This window comes from Passer domesticus, chromosome 9 (genome assembly GCF_036417665.1).
Source record: "Passer domesticus isolate bPasDom1 chromosome 9, bPasDom1.hap1, whole genome shotgun sequence".
Classification (NCBI taxonomy): Eukaryota; Metazoa; Chordata; class Aves; order Passeriformes; family Passeridae; genus Passer; species Passer domesticus.
In genome coordinates, this window is record NC_087482.1 from 34,638,588 (window position 1) to 34,662,684 (window position 24,097).

Consider the following 24,097-nt stretch of genomic DNA (forward strand, 5'->3'; position numbering starts at 1 on the left):
CCAGCCGCGTTTCGCTGAGGTTTGTGGCGTGCAGACCCAGAAGCACAGGGGTGCAGCGAGCTCGGGCACACAGCCCCAGGGCCCTGCAGGTGTTCCGCCTCCGCAGCGCCCTGCAGCGGGCCGGGCCCGTCCCAGCCCACGGCCAAGTGTCGCACACCAGGGGACAAATGCTTTTCAGGCAGGCACTGAGGGCGCAAGCTACGGAGAGCCCTGTGCATGGCTGCGGAGGGGAACCGGCAGCTCAGGGAGGTGAACGGGACAGGCCGCAGCCTGTGCGTGCCTGCCTGGCGCCTCGGGCGGACACCGTGCCCCGTGCGTGCCTCGCGGAGCGCTGGCAGGGCCGCTGGCAGACCCGGAGGGGTCGCTCATCCCCGCGGCCCGCGTTCCCTGAAGGGCTCGGGCCGGGCCGGGCCGGGCCGGGATGCGGAGCACAGCCCGAGCCGCGGCCGCCCCTGCCCCGCTCCCCTGGCAACAGCGGCGCCGGCGGCGCCCAATCAGCGCGCGGCGGTGCGCGCCCAGCCAATGGAGAGGCGGGCGGGAGGGCGGGGCGCGCCGGAACGAGGAGGGCCGGCCACGCGCCGCGCCGCCATCTTGACGTCTGAGGAACAAAAGCGCTGAGGCCGCCGCCGGCGCCGGCCCAGCACCAGGTAATGGGCGCGCCCCGCTCCCCCCGCCGCCGCCCCTGCCCCTGCCCCGGGGGCGGCCGCCGCTGAGGGAACCGCTGCAGTTCCGCCCGGCGAGGTGGGGATGGGCGGCTGCCCGCAGGGGATGCTCGGTGGCGGCCTCGGGGCATTGCCGGGCGCGGCGGGCAGGGCGGGGGCGCTGGCCCGGAGTGCCCCGGGGTGCGGGTGTGGCCGGGGACAGCGGGGACAGCGGGGACAGCGTTGGCGGAGCAGCCCCGTGCGCTCGGCGCTGCCCGCGGGGCGGGGGCCGCGGCTGTGTGTGCCGGGGCTGCCCAGCCCGGGCCGGCGGTCGCCCCACGCTGTTCCTGAGCGGGTCTGTGGGTCGGCAGACGTTGTCGGTCCGTTTTGCCCCGGTGGTGGGTGTGCTGCTGCTCTGACGGCTGCTCGGTGCGCTCGGTGGTAGTTCTAAATGAAAAACGGGTGCTGCGGGATGTGTTGCATAAGTGGATGTGGTGCTCCAGAATGCCCTTTTTCTCTGTGGACTGGAAGTTGTGGGTGATGCCTTGTTAAGAACTGTTTTGAGGATGGCGATTTTGTAATACCTTTTTAACGTGGCTTGGGAGCTGCAGACGGTTTAAACAAAAACACGGTCGAGCCTCTGGAAATCGGCATCCAGCTTAAAAAAAAAATGTTATCGTTGTTGATGGAACAACAACTTCTTGGTAGTTACACCCTGATATGCCCTTGGCCTTAATTCCACTGTGAAAACTACGCATGTTTAACGCTGATATCTTTCCTGATATATGCTGGCATTTAATTGCCCTCTACTTCTAGGCTGGTTTTTTCCCCCCCGTTTATGTGTCCCATAGACTCGGGTGTTTTAGAAACGCAGCCAGTGCCCCTGTGCTTTTCGTGAACATCAAAGGGGACAGTTTTATTTCAAATACTGTAATTAGAATTTTGCTCGAATGTTTGCTTCTGGAATATTGATGTTTGGTTTAACTTCTTAGTCAGTTGATGTATTATTGGTCATTGCTCAATATGCAGCACTGAAATGGTAGTAGAACAATTTAGATCTGGCACTTGGGGATAGCAAGGTCAGGGTTGTTTTGGCCAAGAATTGTCCTCTTTGCTCATAATTTTTCTCATATATAAGACAAAACCAACTTGTAAAATTTTCTTTAAGTTGAATTAATTTGTGTCTTCAGGACTTATTGCTAACATTAAGGAATGGAAACTGGGTTTATGTACACATGCATCCACACATAGATATGTGTTTTAAAAATTAACTTATTAATTGGTTTACTGTTTCTGATTTAGCATCTTCCAGATTGTTGTTATATTTTTTCTTTAATAAACAAGAAAGAACCCAGTGATTTAACTGTCGGCATTCAGGAAAATTTCTTTTTAAAAAATAATCTTAAATGTTCAGAAGTGTCTCCTGGTTAGGGATTGTGGGAAGGATTACATCCATTCACATGTACTTGTTTGTAAGAAATTCCAGGCATTAAACTTGGCTGTGTAGCTTTCCATAAATTTACATTAATTTAATTGAAAAACTGTTTTTCTGCCTTTCTGTCTTTGATGTTTATACCTTTCTGGAGTAACAGTCTGTTGTCTTGTCTGTGGTACTTCAGTTATACAAGCAGCACAGGCTTTATGTTGCTGTTTTCTTTTGGAGGAAAGGTAGATCAGAGCTGTCACAGTCATGTGGTGGTTTGGAAGCAGCTGGAAAACTGGACAGTGGTCATTCCTATGAATCATGGGCTTTGTGCTCACAAAATTCCTTCCCTACCAGCTGCTTTGGAGGAAGATTTAACATTTGTCAGTCATAAGGTTTTGAAAAACCAGGATGAGAAAAGATTTTAAAGAGGTTCTTTGCTGCCTGTCAGTGGTTGGGCTTCCATCCAGATCAGAGGTGTTGGTGTTGCTTTAGTTGTTCTCCAGTCAGCTGGGGAGTGTGAGGGTATTTTGGGGATGCTTTTCATTTTGAAGGATGCAAACCTCGAGGCACTGGGGGTGTCACAGTCTGTCAGCAGTGGTGACACACAAATGTCTGCCCTCTTGGGTTAGCTGGAGGCAGGGAAATGTGTGCAGTCAGGTTGGTGGTGACAGACCTGCTTCACTAGTGTTTGTGGGATTTACCTACAGGGATAAAGGAAATGGAAACCATTCTTTAGAAAGCTCTAGTCCTTTACTGTCTGTTTTGAGTGAATTGAGCTAGATAAGATCTAGGGAAGTTCTGGAGTAACTGGTATTAAATGTCAGTTCTTTTCAATGGTTCTTAATCTGATGGGCTTTAGAATTTGGGAGATAGCTGGGGTGTTCCTGAGGTCAGGAGTGCTGCTCCTGCAGCTGGGTTAACACCTGCCTGAGCCTGAGAGCAGGTCTAGAGCAGAACAGGCAAAACAAGTGTCTGTTCTCCACCATCCATGATGCTGGCCTTCCTGGGGAGCTGTGCTTCTAGTGGGAAAGGCTGGTTCTTGAAGTGAACCAAGATTTGATGTGTGTTTTGATGCTAAACCGAGGTGAAATTTCATTTTTTGATGAAATTCATTGCTTTCCTTAATGTTTTTGCACCCGTGCTTAAACACAGAGCTTGTTTAATGGGCAGGAGCATATTCCAAAAGTTCATGTACCACATCCAAAAATTGAGAGGGCAGAAATTGGGGTGCAGCTAATATTTTTATCTTGTATGTGGTATTTACTGCTCTAGTTGTACCCAAAGTGTGGGGGTAAGAGCCAAATATAGAGCAGTTTGAAGGGTTTTTTTAAGCTGACATTTCACATTCATAATAATTCTTATTTATCTAGTGAGCACGGGCTAGAACCATTAGCTGAAAGCTGTCAGGTTTTCACAGTGACGTGTGGAAAGCCTTGCCGCCTCTCATTCAGTTCATCCACTTATCAGCTGTTGAATTTGCTGATGCTTGGCTCCTCCCTGTTGGCAAGAAGCTGCTGCTGGTCTCCAGGCAACGCAGGTCGGGCTGAGCATCTCTGCCTTGCTTGAAGAGATGAAAATTTTCCATTGCAGGGAGAGGATTTTTCCTCTTGCTAATTCTTTTATCTGGCTTCCTGTCTTGCCCAAGGTCATTGCATCTTTGGAACAATACAGTATGGTTCACAAGTATCAAGAGGTTATATTTTAAGGTTCTAAGGTATAGCTGCAGATATTTATTTCTGTAATTTTGTTAGAAATATCTCATTAGAATGTTAATTTTGGGCCTACCAAAGGCCCACAATTTATTTGGCCTCTGAATTTATTTGTTTATTTATTGCAAAGTAGTTCTTTCTTTCCCACTTCCATAAAAAGCTGTATGACATTGTATCATTTGCTGCAAGCAACTAGAAGTTTCTCCTGCAGAATCTGAAATACTGGAAGGCATAGTGGAAACCAAAGTGTTTGTTCAAATGAAGGCCTGCCATTGGTTGTGTTTAACCAGGTGTTCAGAGCTTGAAATCTGAAATCTTCTGTAAATTCTTGGCTTGTGTGGCACAAAGCCATTGCAGCCCTGACTGTGTCTCTGCAAGATGGGCTGTGTCAGAGTGAGGGAATTACAATCCTCATAATGGGTACAGAATGTACCACTCTGTTATCAGCTGTCAGTGTGCAGCCTTTGCCCTCTGCCTGGATTGCTCCTGTGTGGAGGATTCTGTGTTGGAGACAGCTGGAACCAGTTACTGCCCACTGGAGAGAGAAAGGCTTGCTCATGGAATGGTGTTTTCCACAGAGAGTCTTGCTTTGTGTGTGTGCCATGATGGATGGTGGGGCAGGAGGAGGCACAGGCAGTGCCTGGTTTGGAGCTGAGCACGTGCTCATCAGCCAGTTAGGAGCCCAGACAGACCAAGGAGCTGCTGAATTCACACAGCAGCCATTCAGCTGTACTGCCTCTCTTGCTCCCTGTCTTCTGTCCTGCTGTGCTGGCATCCAGAAGGTTGGAAGGAAGGGAAAATAAAAAATTAATTTGGTTGACTTGCTTAAGCTGGTTAATAGCACCCCAGGTTGTTGAGACTTAAAATGAACAGACTCAAGGACAGAAGATAAAATTGAGGCCACTTTTCATTAGAAGAAGCAAGGGTTTGGGGGGTTTATGCCAAAGTCTGTATTAGAATGAGTACAGCAAAAATGGTTTTACTTTCTTGAAGCACAGAGGGCTTTAAGCATACCCAAATAGCTGTGCAGTGCTGTGATGCAGAAATTTTCTACACTGCCTGCAACCTTATTGGGAATTTTGGGTGCTGCTTAATTTCATGCTTATTGAAGATGACCTCTTTTCTTTTGACATTTGCTCTTTTCCCTTTCCATGTCTTTTTCCAGAAAAATGGCAATTTATTTGCCTTGTCCTTTGGATATATGGGGAGAGTGTGATGGCAATGTTTTTTTTTAATGACGTAACTTAGTTTCATGAGGTTACAGAAATGAGAAGTGAAACTGCCTGACATGATAGGCATAATCTTTATCTTTCTAAGGTGTTACCACTTTCAGAAGGTTCATTCAGTTTAACGGAAGATAGAAGGTTAAGTTGATGGGTAGGTGTGTTCCTACTAGCAGAACTGTCATTGCAACTGGAATCTGTTCAAGATGCCTTAGGAAAATTGGTTCTGGCTTAACAGAACCAGTCAGTTTTCTGAAGAGACATCTGTGAGTATTAAAGTTGAGGGTATAGTTCTGGATAACCCTGACCAAGGTTACATAAGAAAAATTTCAAAATTGTGGCGTTTCCAACAAGGAGGGAACAAAAAGGTTGGGGGTGACATTTGGAATTTGTGGAGACAGTTAAGTGGTCTCTTGAGTGTGAAGGTAGATGAAGTAAATGCTGATGGAGCTGCAGTGAATTGCCTGGTGAGAGGATGACTGACTTCAAGTTATTCCATTAAACAAAGCCTCTGATGTATTTAAACCCAACTGCTGCATCGTGATTATGTCTTAAAGTGCAAATAATGTTTTAACATCACTATGTGCAACATTTGCTTTCAAAAAATAAAGTGCTTTTTTCATAAGCTTGACTTCTTGAAATATTTTTTCCCCCTCATAGTGTGCTGGTTTTTGGAAATGCAGAATTGGAATATCAGCACACTGTGGATGGTGGTGCTATGTTGTGGAATGTTGAAGAGAAAATAGGTTTTTGGCAATCATCCAGTCTGCTCCTTCCCTTTTGGGTGAGTGATGGTTTCTCTTGGAAGACAGTTGTGCAGTGCACACTTGGTGGCTGCTATAAAAATTGCCTCTAAAGCAGCAGATATTTTTAAGGGAATAAGACATACTCCAGCTGTATCCCATTGCCTGGGCTGTTTAAACCAGCTAGCTCTTGTGTGTCAATAAATGTATTTCAGGCTGCAAGGATAAGAGCAATACAGCCAAGCTCCTGATGAAGCTTCCTTTTCTAGATTACTGGAATTGATAAGATTTTTTTCAAGTGGTTTTGTATTGCTGTTTGAATATGTAAACTGTATGAGATTAAAATGGATTAATTCTTTGTCAGTGATTATTATGCTACGCCTGTAATTTGCCCCAGATGGTGTAAGAGGAGATCACTGAATAATGAAACATGAAATACATAAATAATTTTTTAAAGCATTTTTAAGTACTGGGCAGGTGTACTTGCAGAAAAGGTCCTTTTCATGGGAAGAAACTGTTCTTGAAGTGAGTTGCATTTACTAGGGGAAACAGTCTAGATTTTTTCCCTTGGTTTTGTTGTGCCACATGAGAGTCTGTCTGGTAAGACTTCTCTCCTGTCCTTACTTGCTCTCATGCAATCTGCTGCAGTTAAACAAGAAGCATAATGTTAAAAACATGGAAATCATTCTACTGTATCTTTTGCATTTGAACTTCTGTAATTGCTCTGGCAGCCCTGCAGGGAGCTGTGTTCAAGGTCTTAGGTCCCAGCTACTTTCAGCTCTTCAGGGAAAGAGCCCGTAGAGGTCACTGAATCATACAAACTCTTCCCTTTAAGATGCAAATCTGGGTTGTGTTATTTGAATTGAGATGTGTTTGCAGTAGTTGGAGATGTTTTGAAATGTAAATACAGTTCTAAAATATAAAATATTAAATGCATTTCATTAATGTGATCTGTTCTGGAGCAAAAACTCCATTTATCTTAGTCATCAGAAATATTCTTGGAACGTACATTTGTAGAACTAGAGTTAAAAATGGGGATGGGCATTCCAAAACATGACAACTGTCTCCTTCTGGGCTACTTTTCAATCAATTTTCCACATAAAGGGACTAAACTTCTTTTTAGTGGTATTGATGGTATAGGTGAATAAACACATAAAAGAAGCATTAAATAGGTAACTGTGCATTTAGGGTACCACTCTTCTGTAATAATGTATTTGTTAATGATCTTTGCTGTGCATTCCTTTGGAAATTATTGCTCAAGGAGTTAGCTTGGATTGTAGGATTTAGGCATCAAAGCTTTAATTTAACAATCTTGTCCTTTGGGCCCCTAGTGCTTATGGTATAAAAAGCATTAGAGGTTGGGATTTCTAAAGGAATTACACGGAGAGAAAATCCTTGTGTAGTTAAATGAGGGTGGACTTTGAAAGGGACTTGATACTTGTCCTGTATGAACATTATATTTCTTATCAGATTTGGCAAATGGGTCACAGCTGAAGGGCTGGTCACAAATTCAGTGTTCTTTCATTGAGTGACTGGAAATACAGATCCCAGACTGCTAAATTCATGGTAATGAGAAAGGCATAGCCTTGGATTTATTTAATCTCAGTGCTGGAATTTCTTGAGGGTGTTGGTGTCTTGAATAATACTTTCATGTGTGTAATCCACACAATTTAGCTCTGGCTGTCATATTTTCAGAAGATTAAAGGCTGGGTGCTATTTTGGTTTCTCCATGACAAAGGGCAGTACTGTCTTTTTGTAGCAACCGGTGATTTTGGCCGCTGATGCCAGGAGACCGTTTTAAGATGGATCAGTTTCTAAATAGGAAGTTTAAGTAGCTTAGTTTTGGTGGTTCAGGTTTCTTAGTTTCCATGGTATTTTTACTTGGAAAAGAGACTGGTTCTTAAATTACACAATCCCTGAAAAAACTACATGGGTCAGAATTGCATGCTCTTTTCTGTCTGAATATGTTTAGTAACTTGTAACTTGGCTTTATTTTAGTTCAGAGAGATAAAATAGCTTTACTTGAGAGGTAAAACTGGCATTCTTCCAGAACTTTGTAAATGTAGGAGTTAAGATTACAGATTACAAATGGTGTAGGGAAAGCTGAAAGCTGCTGCTTTTTTTAGATGTTGAAATATCAGTTGCACAGGGCACATAACCTCCTTGCTGAATTTTAAGAAATTGCAGCTGAGGGCTGCTGTGCACGCTTATGGGGAAAAGCTAGAAGTTCTTGGAGATGGCCTTGGTGACTTGTCTTGCTTTCCTAGACAAAAGGATTTGGGAACTGAGTTCCCCCTAATGATGTAGACCTGGTTTAGTGAAGATAGGAATAATAATTGTGTGTGAGGAATAATAGTCATAGAGCATTATGCAACTTCAGATTGGTTTGTGTTTAGTTTGCTCCCTCAATATTTTATGCCGAATGTTTCATAATTCTTAAGTTTTATCTGTTAAAGCTGTATTCAAAAGTCTTGTTGGTATAGGAGGTGGCTCTGTAGCTATGGTGTTAAATATATAGGCATAAATACTTGTCTCAACCTCTTTATGTCTGTGTTTGGGTTTTATTTAAAGGAAGACAAAACTAGAACTCCATGTTTAGAGACCAAAAGGAGATAGGATAAATGTGTTGCTAGTTAAAAAAATGTTTTTCCTTGAAAGAGTGCATCTTTATACATTTTCAACATCTCAGTGCATGGTCTTTCATTTCAGTATTACAGACAAAATTCACAATGAACAGAAAAGGCTTGATGCTCTGGTTACAGGAAAGGATATCTCAGGCTGCTGTCTTACACTCCTGAGAAACAACAGAACAGGACTTCAGTGTAGCACTTCCCTCTCCTTTCAGAGTGGAAGAAATGTCTGGGAGTTGTACCTTTAGATGTGACTTCCTCAGAAGCAGCTAGGGCATTTCAAGGTATTTTTTGGCAGTTCAAAAGCAGAATAATATATTCTTCCTTGTTGGGAATCTTCTGTCTGCTAATGTTAAATGTTTGCTAGTGTTTTTAAAGCTAATGTTAAAAACAGGATTAGCTTTCTACCTTGATGGGCCAAGACTACTGTGGAGTCATCATGTTCCCAAAGGGTTTTGCAAACGTTTTTTGTAGGAATTTTGAGCACAAGTTCATGTGTAATTCTGGGTTTCTAGATTCCATCTGTTAGGCGTGATTAAGTAAATTATGATCCTTGTGGGTCTCTTCTGACTCAGAATTTTCTGTGGACAGCCAGTATGCCTCTGCAGTACGTGGCCCTTGATTTGTGAAATTAATCCCAGGCACTTGTTTCCTTATTTATCTGGAGATGTTACTTAATTTTTCTGAACTGCAGCAGTGTAGTGCTGCAGTTACCAGCCATTTAGTAAAGATAAGTTTAAAAAAAAAAGACTTTATCAATATTTTTAAGAAGCAAGTGGCTTGTTTTATTGGTCTAGCCCAAGCGCATGGCATGCAATAAAAAAAATTTGCTCTTTCTTGGCTTTTTGTGACTGTAGGTGGTGATGATAGATGTGCCACTACAGTGTCTGACTCCCAGCACCCTCATGATTTACCACTAAAAGCTCTAGTAATAAAGTGTTTCTCCTTCCAAAGGGAATGCACACATAGACATGTAAGTCTGAAGGAGCTGGTTACTCTTGAGTTTCAAGTGTTCTGCTAAGTCTTTTTACAAACATCATGCTTACTCATCCCCGAGTACAAGCCGTGTAACTGAATGATCATTATATGGATTGATTTGCTGCAAAAGAGCTTGAATAACCTTGGCTTGCACGGAAACTTACAGCTCAGCATCATGTCGTCATCACAAGCACCTCTTTCAAGTTGTACTTAATGAGAAAGAAGGGGGTTTCCTCCCCCAGTCTTTCTTTTAAAGAAAGGCTCTAATATTTCCTCCCCCTTGATCTATGACTCCGTCCCTTTACTCCTCATGGTGTTAAAGACTATTGTCTGCTTTATTAAATTTGAATTATTTGCTGCTTATAGTACTTTTGGTTTTGTTCATAGATAAAAAAATCTGAGAACTGACAAAGTCAGTGCACTTTTCTACCAAAGATAAACTTTTCCCTCCAAATTAGTTACCAGAATAAATGTTTGATTTTTGTAATCTTGCACAATTTAGGGCTGCTCTTAAGACTTCTCTCAAAACTGTAGGATTAATACAAGCACATTATTATGTGGGCTCAACATTTCTGTCTCAATGAGTTAAAAATTATGAACTATAGCTTTTACTACTTGGTTATATTAATTCTATTGCAGATAGAGAAGGCTTCAAAAAGTATTCTAATGTGGGATTTGCATTGTATGTAGAGGTATAATGCATTCTCCAACAACTGGGATAAATTAATGCAGAGCTCATGTATCACAATTGTTTTAATTGCGACAAATTTGTGTCCAGCTGAGTGGACACTAGAGAATATGAGTGTCTACATTCTAATCTTAAGAACTTCTGAAAACTGAACACATTAGAGTAACTTCAGTTTCTGAGCAAAGCAGTAGCTAGAGTGAACATTAGAAGCAAATCATTAAATCATTACTCATGTTACTCTGGGCATATTTGCTAATAAAACAAGTGTTTTGTGTGGAGGAATGGCGTTGATTTTCATAAAAATTAATCACAAGCTATGCAAGACCTTTGAACCTGAGCATGTTTAACATATCTAATGCTTTTAATACTCTAAAGTTGTATCCTCTGCTTTCTTTGATTCAGGGAATGTACCTTGCTATTTGTAAAGTACCACATTATTAGTAATGGAACAAGTAGTTCAATCATATGAGGACTTGTAAAATTCCTGTAACCGTTCTTGGTTTCTAGGTGTATTATTGCAGGCTCTTATAATGTGTTTATCCTGCTTCAGTTTGAAAGGCCATTCTCTTTGAGCAATGTATGACTTACAACTCAGACCTCAAGTAACTTTTCAGTGTTGTGCATGAAACAGGTGGTGGCTGTCAAAAACATACCTTGTGTTTTCCACTTTGGTATTTGCATCTTCTGGTGTCCATTTGCAGCTTTGTTGTTTCTTCCTGAATGTTCTTTGGGCTGAAGCAGTCACCGATACTCTTCTCGCCTGTTGGGTGACTGTGCCATTCCTCTGTTCCTTGTACATTGGTTTTGTATGGCCTGGTTTTTGGTAGCAGGGGCACCACAAAGATCGCTCCTGTGAGGAGCTGCTGGAAGCTTCCACCATGTGCAGCAGAGCCAATCTCTGATGGCTCTGAAGATGGACATGCTGCTGGCCAAGGCTGGGCCAGTGAGAGAGGTTGGTAACGTCTCTGGGATGACATGTTTAAGAAGAAATCAAAACAAAGTTACAGAGTTTCCGTCTAGTCAGAGAAGAGGAGGTGAGAACATGTGAGGGAAACAATATGGCAACACGAGGTCGGTGGAGAAGGAGGAGAAGGTGCTCCAGGTGCTGGAGGTGGGATTTCTCTGCCGGCCATGGTGAAGCAGGTTGTCCCCCTGCAGCCCGTGGGGATCCAGAGATCCACCCTCAGCCCACGGGGGAGTTTTCCATGGCAGAGCAGGCGGATGCCTGGAGGAGGCTGTGATCCAGTAGAAGACTCAGTGGAGAGACAGGGTCCTGTTTCAGGCTGGAGCAGCCTGTCCGTGGAGGACTGCACCCCATGGGAAGAGAGACCCACACTGCAGCAGTTTGGGAGGGCTGTGTGCCCGTGGGGGAGTTCACCTTGCAGCGGGTGCTGAAGACCAACTGCTCCTGAGAGTGGACCCTCACCAGAGAAGTTCACAGGAACTTCCCTCCCTGTAGGAGGGACCCCACGGCCTCGCAGTGGAAGGGCTCCTCTCCCAGAGCAGCAGAAGAAAATGTTGGTAATGAACTGACCCAAAAACTCCCATGCCCTTTCTCCCTGTGCTGTTGGTGGGAAGGAGGGAGGAGCTGGGAGAGAAGGTGTTTTAAGGGCTTTTTTACTTCTCATTATCCTCCTCTGATTCTCTGTTAGTAGTAAATTCACTTTGCTACCTCACGCTGAGCCTCTTTTGCCCTTGAAGTGTTTCTCCTGGTCCTTATCTCAGCTTGTGAACCCTTTGTTAATTTTTTTCTCTCGTCTGCCAGCTGTGGCAGGGCAGGGTGAGCCAGCGACTCTTGTGGGTGCTGGTGTTGTGCCAGTGTCAAACCACAACAGTTGGAACCTTGGGAAGGGGCTTTCCTTTGTCTGATTCATCACCCTGCAGCAGCTCTGCTCTGCAGATCTCTGCCCTGTCAGCTTCCTCTGCACTCCCCAGTGAACTGAGAAAAAGGGACAGGCAGAAAGCTTTGCTGCCTTGCTATTTCCATCCCTGTAAAGCTGATTTATGGCTGTGTGGAGTTGAAGGCTCTAACCAACCAAAGCAAAAAGCCTGTGCTAGAGAGAACCCATTTTTAACAGATTTAACAGAAGGGCAGCTCTGCATCAGTAGTTCTATCATTACAAAGTTTTGGCAGGAGCTGTATTATTTTTGAGATTGTTATGAAGGAAGAAGCTGCTGCTTAATTGAGACCTGTGCTCTCCAGAGGACGTGTTCATTAATGCAATTACATGTGGGACTAAGTCAAGAATCTGTAATGACATGAAGTACCTTCCAAAGAATGCCGTCACCTGAGATTCATATTAAGAGCCTAAAACATGAATTCATTGCAGTATTCTTCTGATGGTCATTGTCACACGTGATGGGGATAAGGTGCCTATAAATGTCACTTCTGGTTTGCAGGTCTGGGTTTTAAACATCTTTTGCTGCTTACTGTAAGAATGACGTTGCTCAAGCGAATGTTGCTGTGTCTAGGCACATGTTTATTTGCTCCTTCAAGTTATATCAGATTTTCCTCTTAAAATGCTGGACATGTGAAGGTTTAGTAAATCTGCTTTTTTGGCTGATGTATTGTTTGAACAAAAACTAGTCAAAGGCACTTAAAAGCATGTAGGAGGAAAAGGGCAGGGTACAGTGAGCCTGCATTTGCTGTCTGGGAAGATTGCCTAAAAACAGCTGTTCTGGGCTCTTTCTTTCCCAAAGAGCATTGAGAACAAACTGGGTGTAGAATCAGAGGAAAGGCAGTGAAAAACTGCATTGTGCTTGTGCTGGTCAACGTCTATGCTGCTTGAAACTGTTGGTCTTCAGTCAAAGCTTTTATTTGTAAGGAACTGCAACTGGTTTGGCATATTGTGAGGCTGTTTATGGAATTCAAGTGTTTATAAATGAAACCATGCAAAGCATTTCTGATGGGCATTACAGTTGTGCTCCAGGCCCTGTAATCTGAATGGCAAAATTCCAAATATTAAGGAGAGCCAAAATGATAAACAAATCCTGATTGTTAGTAATGGTAATGTTAAGGCATGCAGCAGAAAAAATGTAAGATCTTACTCAAAACCTTTTTTCAAGTGAGAAGAATTTCATTGGGTGAAAAGAGACTGAATTTATTAGGTAAACAGTGCTTCTTGAGTGGCTAATATATATTAATTGATCAAAGTGAAAACTAAGGCCTCATTGAAACCTAAATTGTTGACAAGGTTTGTGGTCTTGTTTCTGTCTTCTTGAGCACCGTTACAATGTTCACATCAGAGCTGCTTTAGGTTCATAAAAAGGCCCCAAGTTGCCTCGCACAATTAAGGAGGTGGGTGAAGGCTTCACAGCAAGGAGCTCCTTGCTGGTGCTCTGTTCAGCAGTCCTTGCTCACAGTTTCTGCTGCAGAGCTGTATTAATAGAGCTTGTTCAGCAGGATATGTACTACTAAATCCAGTCATGGAAACGGAACATGGGGGAGTTGCACTGTAGTTTTTGGAAGATGAAAACAGAAGGAGAACTTACTAATACAGGCACAGTAAATTCGTCTTCATTTGTGTAAGCCTTCCACTTTATTTCTGGTAATTTCACATTTGTCTTGTGGTCGTGCCGACTGGGCGCACTGTGTTGGACTGTGTACAAATGTTTCTAACATTTCTCTCAAAAAACCCCACCCCTAAATACTGCATAACTTAAAATAACTTATCAAATAATTTGTATAATATCAGAGCACTGAATAAACTTGCTTTCTTTTTCCTCAAATGGGAAGTTACACTGTGTGATGTGCTGCCAGATCTTACTCGTTCAGGAAAGGGTGAAGTAGAATAAGCAGTGCTGTCCAGTTCTGTGCTTGGCAGTTCCATTGCTGAGTGCAATCTTTGTACAAGTATTGTCCAGACCACTTGGGCATCCGTGGAAGCAAACAAGTTGAGCTGCTACTAATGAGCTCCCTGAAGATGTGTTGGGTAAACAAGCTGTACATTGTGTGAGATGATGTTTGCTAGAGTCATTTCTATGGCACAAATAACTTCAGGACTTAACTCCTGATACAGCTGTAATGCAGGAGGACTGGGGCAGATTTAGGTGTTTGAGGTTAAAGGATGTTGCAAGGTGCTTTCTCAGTGTGAATCACTGCAGTTGGCACGCAGTGTCTCTGAATCAGGGGTAATTAGGAAGGCAGCCACAGAGTGGTGATGCTGACTTGGAAAAAGTGGCTCTTGTACTGCTGCTGTTCTGCAAGGCTGTTAAATGTGGCTGTGCCAGTGTAAAGCTCTGGCACTGCAAGATCGTGTACATGTGAAATGCACCTCCAGTGAAACCTGGCATACTTCTGGCTTTTCCTTGGAAACTCCAGAGGACTGGAGGCATTTTTGGCTATAGAAAATCCCAATGAAAGCTCAAGAGTTGTAAAATTACTGGTGCAGTATACAGACTGATGCTTATAACTTCTGTAAGAGAAAATGGAAACATTTCTCAGCGTATACTCAGGAGGTAATGTGGCTTGTCAGGTGTGTTTGGTAAGTGTGTTACACGTGTGCTGGTAAGCCAGCTTGCAGGTGAGCCTTAGTGAAGAGCAGTGTGGCTCTGCACGGAGTGGGTGCTACTTTGGGCAGCCATGGAGAAATAAATCTGTGGCTCTGGAGCAGTAAGAGTGCTCCCTGCTGACTGTGGCAGCTGGAGATGCATTGGACTGCCCAGGACTTGGGGACAGGCCGTGGTTACCTGGCTTTTCTGCACTGCCACGGCACTCCGGGGTTGCTCAGCTTGCTGCAGTTGGGTAGCTTTTTTTAAAATGGTTTGTGTTTGGGGTGTAACTGAGAGGTTTTATATGTGTGTCTCTTGAGTTGTCAAATTGTTGGTGCTGAGGTAGGTTAGAAAATTCTGCGGTGATGCAGAGCTGCATTAGAAAAAAATACTAGGAAATTAAGAGTAGTACAAAGAGAAATGAAAGTTTATTGATAATGATCTAATCTTAATAATATAGGTTATCAGAAGACAGTATTGTTTCTGGGGAATACTGTTCCAGATTAAAGGTGGGTGGGGAAAAGAAAAAAGAACGAGAACCTGATAATGTTTTGTCAAATAAGGCGCTTGGAAGAAAGGAGGGGGAAAAAAACAACAAAAAAAACCAAAAAGCCACACCAAAAAAACACGTTCAGCTCTTATTGACCTGTTATCCTCAGGCACAGGTAAACATTCCAGGACCTGGAGTTCATTCAGTTGATCGATCTGTTGTTCCTTTAAGCAGTTTAGTTGTTTAATTCAATTAATGCTCTTATGTCCAGGACATGCTGGAGGCGTCTGTAGTTCTGGTAGCACCGCTGCTTTAAGCCTGCAGGTCTCTGCTTTTCCAGTTAATGTAAAGCTGTTAAATATCTAAGGAGGACAAATAAAAATAGACCTATGACCTAGAACACTTTGTAGTCTCTTTGAATTAAGTGCATTATTGTTCGTGTAACTGTCTTCAGGCAAAATGAGTATGAGGTTGTTTTTAGCCACAAAAAGTTAATCATTAAAGCTTTGGTCTAAAATTAGAGTAACTCAACTTAAAAATTTACTGGAAGGCAGAGAACAAGACAGTCATGTTTGAGTTTTCAGCGTCGCTCCTTTAATTGCTTTCTGAAGTGGAACTGGTGTCTGGCCAGAACCGAGCGTGGGTCACAGGGTACAGAACCGAATCTTTGGGATGCAGCTGGCACAGAGCACTGCCTTCCGCTGAATGTAGGGGGAAAAGGGTTCTTGGAAAATGGCACAATAGCGTTATGGCTTGCCCGTGAAGAGCCTGCAGATGTGTAATATTTTCGGTATCTACATGTTGTTGTGAATGAACGCGTGAAATAAACGTCCCACCCTGGACGTCGGTTGGTTGCTGCCCTTGCCTGGAAGGGAGGAATTGTACACTCGGTGTTAATTCCCGGCTTCGCGGGCTGGCCTGCGCAGGGGGGGCTGTCGCGGGTGGGTTTGTGTGCGGGGCCGGCCCGGGTGGGTTTCCTTTGCCGGGAGCGGCGGGGCCGGCCCGGGTGGCCGCGGGTGGGTTTGTGTGCGGGGCCGGCCCGGGTGGCCGCGGGTGGGTTTGTGTGCGGGGCCGGCCCGGGTGGCCGCGGGTGGGTTTGTGTGCGGGGCTGGCCCGGGTGGCCGCGGGTGGGTTTGTGTGCGGGGCTGGCCCGGGTGGCCGCGGGTGGGTTTGTGTGTGGGAGCGGCGGGCCCGGCCCGGGTGGGTTCCCGCGCGGGAGCGCCGCTGGCCGCCCCGCTCTTTCTGCTGCTGCGCGCGTGCGCGTCGCGCGCTGGCCGCCCCGCCCCTTGGCGGCTCCCATTGGCTGCGCCCGGCGGGGGCGTGCCCGGCGGGGGCTGCGTGGCTGCGCGCCGCGCTCGGGCGCAGTCGGGCGCGTCCGGAGCGGGAGGTGCGCGCGCTCGGCCCCGCTGCGCTGCCGCGCACGGAGCGCGGATCGCGGAGGGATCGCTGAGGGATCGCTGGGGGATCGCTGGGGCATCGCTGACCGCCGCCGCTCTCTGTGCTTGCCTTAACAGACTTCTGAGTCACAGTAAACACCCGCGCGGCTCGGAGGCTGCAGGCTCTGAACTGCCTTCACCACTGCCGCCGTCCTCTGTCTAATGCGCTACAAGGATGAGCCCAGCATTTGGAGCAATGGAAGTGGAGCACTATTCCAAGGGAGTCTTACTCGAGCCTTTTGTCCACCAAGTTGGAGGACACTCCTGTGTCCTCCGGTTTAACGACAAGACCATCTGTAAACCTCTTATTCAGCGAGAACACCAGTTCTATGAGACTCTCCCGACGGAAATGCGTAAATTCACTCCACAATACGAGGGTAAGTTACCAAACCTTTGAATGGGGTTGGGCTTCTCGTTCCTGTTAATGCGAGTGTGCTGTGCTCTCTGTTCTCTCTGAAATCTCTTCTGTGTGGAAGAGATTTTAGGGTTTATTTTCATGTATTTTGATGTTGTCTGAGGCAGGCTGTGGAGATGCAGGGTGGAAATGCTTGCCAAGTGGTGTTTGGGCTGACTAACAGCATTAGAGTAGAGCAACTCTGCTGGTGATAGCCCTTATATCTCCCTTAGGCACAGGTAAGTAGCTAACAGCTTGAGAACATTTTCAGTAATTATCTGCTTTTTTTTTTTGTTGAGATTTTTTTTGTTGTTGTTGGGGTTTTTTTTTTGTTTTTTTTTTTTTTGTGGATTTGATTTTTTTTTGGCCACTTGTTTAATGTTTGTTTACAAAGGATTTGGTAAAGGATGGATAATAGTGTTTTGTGTAAGCTTAGTTGTGGTCTCTTTTGTGCTTTGATTTCTCCTCTGACTTTCATTTTGATTGCACTAAGTACATGCCAGTAAGGTGTCTTGGTGAATACTTGCAGTGTTATTTCTGCCATTAAGGAAATGAAAATTCATGGCATTTAGGTAGGCAAGGATCAAGTAGCTGTGATGAGGCTGAGTCAGACGTTATGTAGGAGTGGAAATTCCAGTTCTCCTAAGAATTGAACTAGTTAACAGGAATACTTCTTCTTTCTCCTATTCCATCAACTGCTGCCTGATGATTAATAAATAATATGTCTGAAGCACTTTTTTTAAAATGCAATTGCTTTTTAAAGCACTTTGATTTTAACAACCATGATGGTGATGAAGTTTTGTGTTCTGTTTCTGAAAGTGATGGAAGGTTTAAGTGATGTTTCAGAGTTAATACTCTCTGCTCGTTTACAGAGACTTTCTGCCATGTCTAATTACAAGTTCTGTTGGACTGGAAGAAAATCTGATCTTTGAATGATACTTTTCAAAATGTACCAGAACAATTGTACTGGTGTATGTGGTTTTCTGGGAAGTGTGGGGAGGGATTTAGAGGGAAGGGGCCTCTCTTGGTCCACCTCTTGTTTGTGTTTTTTTCCAGAGTAAAGGCAAAGAAGCCATTTGCTAGCTGGCTCCCCCACCCTTTTCCCCATTGTCCTTTCCTTTGTGACAGCGGGACAGTCAGAGGTTCTGTACTCCCTGCCCCAGCCCCTGCAGGTCTGGGAGCTGCCTGCCCAGCTTGGGAATTCCAGTCTCTCACCAAGACCTCTCCCCCAGCTAGTGATGAGCTGCAAGAGCTGTGCAGACTGATTGATCTGAAAGAGAGGACTGGAAAACAAAATAAAAACCAATTCAGATAATTGTTATGGCTTCTCCATTAACTCCTGAGACTTATTCATGTGCTACTGGGCACATCTGTCAGTGCTCCACTAAGACTCTTAAAATGCAGTGCAGTGCTCCAGAGACTCCTGAGGGGAGGATAAGGAGAAAAAATGCTTTTGAGGTTCACCATGTTTCTGTACCACAAACAGATTTGCTTTGTATTGCATTTTTGTTACTTATTCCACGACATTGCTGCATAACCAGTATCAATAAAATATATTAAAAAATAGAAGAAATGTATAATTAAACATGGTGATTTTAAGTGGAAACTTCTGGACTAGTTTCTGTTGTAATGTGACATTTCCCTTGTTTTGCTCTCCTTGCACATCTTTCCTTTCCCTTGGGATCTATTAACCAAGTATTGTTTGGAGAACTGCTTTTTGCTTTGCTGTCATGCAAAATTTAAAAGGTTTTTAGTGTGAATTTTTATTTTGTGCAGGTCACTTTTCACTGCAAGATGTTAACAAATGTTTTACATCTCACTTAGAATCAGACCAGTCAGACTTTTTTAAAATTAATAAAAACTTTTATTAATTGAAATTGTGTCCTGTTATTATTTGATTGTTATTGACTGCCTCAGAGGCAGAAAATGACTTTTTATATCATTGTTGTGCCAATATGATAAATTGTCTTTTGTGAGGTGTCATTTTTGTCTAGCTCTTTTGATATTTGTTAGGTTGCAGATGAGGTTTGGCCTGTGGCAAGATAGAAACTAAGGACTGGGGTAAGAGAAAACTAAAGTTGCTGTATTCGTAGTGTAAAAGAACGCGTTCTGGAAGGCTTGCTTGTCACTTGGGCAATTCATAACTGTCCGGGTCCTTTTTCTCTTCAGGTGTGGTATCAGTGAGCTTTGAAGAGGATGAAGATGGAAACTTATGTCTAATAGCATATCCATTAAATGGGGACCACGATAACTTAGAAAACTTAGATAACTCTGACTGTGAGCCCAAAAGTAAACTCCTGCGGTGGACTAACAAAAAGACAGTGTTGTTAGAGAATGAGAAGATATCGAAGGAGTGGGTCCGGCAGCACAGGAAAGAGGAAAAAATGAAAAGGTAGGTTTGACTTCTAGTTATCAAATTCTGTTCTCCAGAATTCCAGAGAATTTCTTAGAGCTCTTTTCGCTTTCACTTTCTTTTCTTCTCTTGTTTCTTCCATTTTTCCTGGCCTCTTCAGTGCAGACAGGTTCACCAGTGAAACTAGTACATCCTTAGCCCTCAGTAAAGGCTAAGCTGAGTCTTTTTTTTCTGCTGTGGTCAGTTGAAACAGGTTTCCCAGAGTTATTTTTGACTCAGAAAGAGAAAAAAACCACAAACCAAAGAAACCTAACCACAAAGAAGCACCTCTACAAACAAACAAAAAGCATTCACCCACCTGCAAAAGAACAATAGTTAAAAATAAACCAACCCCAAACATGGCATACTTGGTTAGGAATCCTGCTTTATCCCTGCTAGTGACATTTTCCCCTTGTTCATTCCTACTAATTGTGCCCATCATAAACTGTGAGATGTGATGTGTTGTGCTAAAAACAGTGACCTTAGCAAAGGATAAACCTTAAAGTGCATTGCTACCTCTTGCATTACTTCATAGAAGCCATGCACACAGGTGAAGGATATATAAGTAGAATGACTGTGTTTTGTAACATTTGGCTATATGCTCATTTATATTAGCATGGAAGTGGCTTTGTAATGGTTGAAACACTACTCATGGGCATCCTGCTCACATGCGCAGAGAGGAAAATAAAGCTTTTGCTTGCTGGTAATGAAGTTGAGCAAAATAGGTTGTAAAGTTAAATACATTGACAACCCCTCTTCAAGAGCTTATTTTTCCTCTTGACCTGTAATTTGTTACCTTGTTCTGTTTTTCTAGTCACAAACTGGAGGAAGAATTTGAGTGGCTGAAGAAATCTGAAGTCTTGTATTACACTGTAGAGAAAAAAGGAAATGTCAGTTCTCAGTTTAAACACCACAATCCTTGGAGCATGAAATGTCACCAGCAACAGTTACAGCGGATGAAGGAAAACGCAAAGCACCGAAATCAATATAGTATCCTTTCCTGAAAGGACCTCATAACAATGGAATGAGTAGGGCTCTGCCTCTTGTTCTTTGAACATTCCAGATAAGAGTACAGAGCAGGTTTAACTGCAGTCCCAAGAGACCCTCTGAAGCTGTGATTTATTTAGCATCTTTGGAGGGTTTGCCAGCCCTTCCTAGAAATGCGCTTTTCCAGCACATAACGAACTACCTAAGCTAGGAAATTCAGAGAGCTGAGTTAAAATCTTCACATTGTGGCTTAGTGAACATGTTTTACAGCATAGTGTGTTCAGTGTCTTCCACAAAAACAGTTTCTAGTGTGAGTTTTTGAAGGAGATGAGTTCTGTCACTTTTTATTACTGTTTTGATATTAGCGATCTTAAAAGCCAGGATCCTCTTCCTCTTTTCATCAGTTTCTTAAACAGAGAGGATGTTCCAGTGCCTGGAGTTTCTGCTTCTAGTAGCCTCTGTTTGATGAGCTTTAAGAAAAGTTGAATATAAACAGCCATCTAGGATTGGAGCATGAGAAACAAAAAACTGACTGAATCCATGAAGGCTGAAGCACGTTGGTTTTGTGCTGTGGAACCATAGGCAAACATCTCCACCCTGAGCATTCTGTCAAAAAATTATCTTCTTGTAGGCTTGGTCCTGCAAAAGTAGTAGTATCTAAATACTGAGGTAAACAAATTTCTCAGTGTGAGGAGTTTTGGTGATGGATTACTGAAACATCTGTGACTAATAAATGATCAGTTTGGTAGGATTTTTTGGCTAGTGCCCTCACCATTTCACTAGATTATTATTCAGTTGCCTAAAAAGTGATATCTTTGGGACAGTAATAATACAGATATTTTAAAGTTGTAATATGGTTTGAAAATGCTTCACTGCTTTTGCATGGTAATACAAACACACAAAATCTTCACTTCCCACAGGAAAAAAAATCTTTTGCTAGACAGGAAATACGTCATAATTCAAAGGTAGCTGACATGTTATATTTCTGTATAACTGTTTACTTTTGCTTTTCACTTAATGTGGAAATTCACTAGTCTCTTTAGACTAGTAAAACTGGAACTGGCTTAAATCTTAAGTTTATGTAACTAATTTTTCCAGATTACTTTATACTAGGCATGTTTCGGATGTGGTTAAAGTTAAGAGTGAGGCACTATAAAATCTGTGGTCATGTTTTTCAAACCTGTATTGTGAGGCTTGTTCCTTAACTGATCAGAATTCATTCTGCTGGAGAACCTGACGTCTCGCTACGAGGTTCCGTGCGTGCTGGACCTGAAGATGGGCACCCGGCAGCACGGCGACGACGCGTCCGAGGAGAAGAAGGCGAACCAGATCCGCAAGTGCCAGCAGAGCACCTCGGCCGTGATCGGCGTGCGCGTCTGTGGCATGCAGGTGAGAGGAGAGCTCTTCACCTGTGCCCAACAGCCTTGCAGCTGTTTCTCTTAGTGGAGTTTGGGTGTGTGTGGTCAGCTCGCGAGGTGTTACCCTTGAGCTGCTGTGCTTCGTTTCCTTCACAAAGGAGTGAGGGTTTTGGTATCACTGATCAGTTGGAGGTGGCAGCAAAACCTGCAGGCCACGCTCTGCATCAGTGAGTGCAGGCTCTGAACACACCAACAGCCTCCTGCACCATATCAGCAGTTCAAAACTGTTAAAACTACTGATTCAATTAACATTCCAGGATAGCATAGAGGAGGGCCCAGTTATATGCATTTTGAGTTAAGGATGTGGAAATTTGTAAAAATATTAAGAAGCAATCGGTTCTGTTCTGTAACTTAGAAAGCCACAGATCTTTCACTGCTTGAAGTAGACTTGTTGCAAAGTGCAGGCAAGAAGTGCTTGGTAAATGTGATAAGACTTGTTGCCAGATGAGGAGACATGGTGTGGACTTTCACCTGAGTTTTTTGTTTACTTGTTTCTGTATTCCTGGAGTGACAAATGGGAAACAACATGTTTATGTTGGAGTTTTTTTCCTGAAGCTTCTCTCCTCCTATCCAGTAGATTCCAGGAATGCTAGCAGTGTTTGCTAGGACTTGTTGCACAGCAGGACTGTTGGCATGTGTGGTGTTCAGCTCACTGTTGGCATGTGTGATGTTCAGCTCACTGTTCAGATTCAGAAAAAAACATGAGGCAGAAATGAAAGTGTGGGAGCTGCATTTCTAAACCACAGTGTGCTGGGATTTGAGCAGGGCTTTGGCACTGTTCACTTTCCAGTGTTGACCTGTGCTGGAAAACAGAGGGAAACTTTGGAAGCACCTGCAATCCTTTCTTGACTCAAATGTTTAGGCATTATTGAACTATCAGTTGTACAGATCACTCTCCTGTGCCTCCCTGCAGGAAGGCATTTTTCTGCAGGAGCACCTCTGACTTCTTTAAATACAGATGGTTATGGGATACACCTTAGTTTTGTATAGGAATGTTTGCTGTCACTCAGATCTCAGCATGCTGAGAATCAACTGATACATCCTAGAGCAGAGGCAGGTAATGAGCTGAGTGAGTGGCTGTGGTACAAGCTGTAGCTTGACTTCAGAGATCTTGGCTGCAGCTTTCCTAATCTCACTTAAAGTCCTTGTTCTTACATTCTGGGTGGAAAAGCTCAAATCTAAACTGAGGGAATTTTCCACTTCCTCTGAGTTGCACAGGCACTGCTGGATCAGTTGATAGCAATTTCTATAATTGGGCAAGAGCAGTTTTAGAGACTAGTATGTCTTCTTGTAAAAGTTTTAAGAAATGTGCGTTTTTAGTTTTTAATTTTTTTTTGTGTCCCCTCAAGGCTTTGGTGGTGTCAGTGTACCAGCAATTTTAACTATTCCTTTTTTCTTGTCTTGTGTTTGTGTATGCAGGTCTACCAGGCAGGCACTGGCCAGCTGATGTTCATGAATAAATACCACGGAAGAAAACTCTCAGTCCAAGGATTCAAAGAAGCACTTTACCAGTTCTTTCATAACGGCAAATACCTGCGCAGGGAACTCTTTGAGTCTGTTATTAAAAAACTGACTGAACTCAAGTCTGTGCTGGAGAAACAGGAGTCCTATCGCTTCTATTCAAGCTCCTTGCTGATCATCTATGATGGAAAGGAGAGGCAGGAAGTTGCCGTTGACTCGGATCCAGAGGACCTAGAGGACCTTTCAGAGGAATCTTCAGATGAGTCGGCAGGAGCCTATGCCTACAAACCAACCGCCAGTACTGTCGATGTCCGCATGATAGACTTTGCCCACACAACCTGCAAGTACTACGGAGAAGATAGTGTGGTGCATGAGGGCCAAGACACGGGTTACGTTTTTGGACTCCAGAATTTAATAGATATTATTAAAGAAATAAGAGACGAAAGTAGTGAATAAACAGTGTGAATGCACATCAGTAGAAAGCACTATTGTGACTCTTTGTATTCCAAAATTATTGGCCACTTTCTGGTGGTAGGAATCTTTACAGGCTCTGCAGGGATAGTCCTGTCAGAGTCAGACTTGTTCAGAGGGCATTTACTTACATTGGTGCTGGACCTAGCACTGGCAAAACTTGGTATCCTTATTTATTTTAACTTTCTTAAACATTCCATATTTGATTACTCAGATACCTCTGTTATCCCTGTGTGTATATGTTCCAATAAAATTCTTTTTGTTCGTTGTAAGTGATGCTTCTGTTGTTGCTGGTGGCTGAGGAGATGAAGCTCAGATCTCTGGTCTGTGCTGTAATGCAGAAGCATCATATGAACAGCCAGGCTTACCTGCCTCGAGACCACCTGTGGGATAGCACGTCTGTCCTGGGCCTCCTGTCAAGAGTGACCAGCAAGCCCAGCAGAGCCACTGAGCTGGCAGGGCCCAGCACCTGCCCTCTGAGGAGAGGCTGGGACGGCAGAGATGGGTAGAGACAGCTTC

At 43.8% G+C, this 24,097-nt stretch overlaps 1 protein-coding gene across 7 annotated transcripts; it reads left to right on the forward strand.

The window, feature by feature from the left end:
- IP6K2 (inositol hexakisphosphate kinase 2) lies at positions 1–23,850 on the forward strand. Of its 7 annotated transcripts, none has more exons than XM_064432677.1 (6): positions 1–19; positions 16,534–16,832; positions 19,019–19,241; positions 20,056–20,231; positions 21,442–21,617; positions 23,066–23,850. In XM_064432677.1, the coding sequence occupies exons 2-6, from the start codon at positions 16,631–16,633 to the stop codon at positions 23,561–23,563; spliced, it is 1,275 nt and encodes a 424-aa protein (XP_064288747.1). In that variant the 5' UTR covers positions 1–19; positions 16,534–16,630; the 3' UTR covers positions 23,564–23,850. The 7 variants fall into 7 exon arrangements, with proteins under 7 accessions (XP_064288747.1, XP_064288741.1, XP_064288742.1 ...); XM_064432671.1 differs by lacking the exon at positions 1–19 and adding an exon at positions 524–647; XM_064432672.1 differs by lacking the exon at positions 1–19 and adding an exon at positions 597–741.
- The last annotated feature ends 247 nt before the right edge of the window (positions 23,851–24,097 follow it).

Coding starts and splice junctions, on each gene's coding strand:
- IP6K2 (XM_064432677.1), top strand. CDS start 16,631: ATGAGCCCAGCATTTGGAGCAATGGAAGTGGAGCACTATTCCAAGGGA. Junction 16,833..19,018: donor ATTCACTCCACAATACGAGG/GTAAGTTACCAA, acceptor TTTTCTCTTCAG/GTGTGGTATCAGTGAGCTTT. Junction 19,242..20,055: donor AAAGAGGAAAAAATGAAAAG/GTAGGTTTGACT, acceptor CTGTTTTTCTAG/TCACAAACTGGAGGAAGAAT.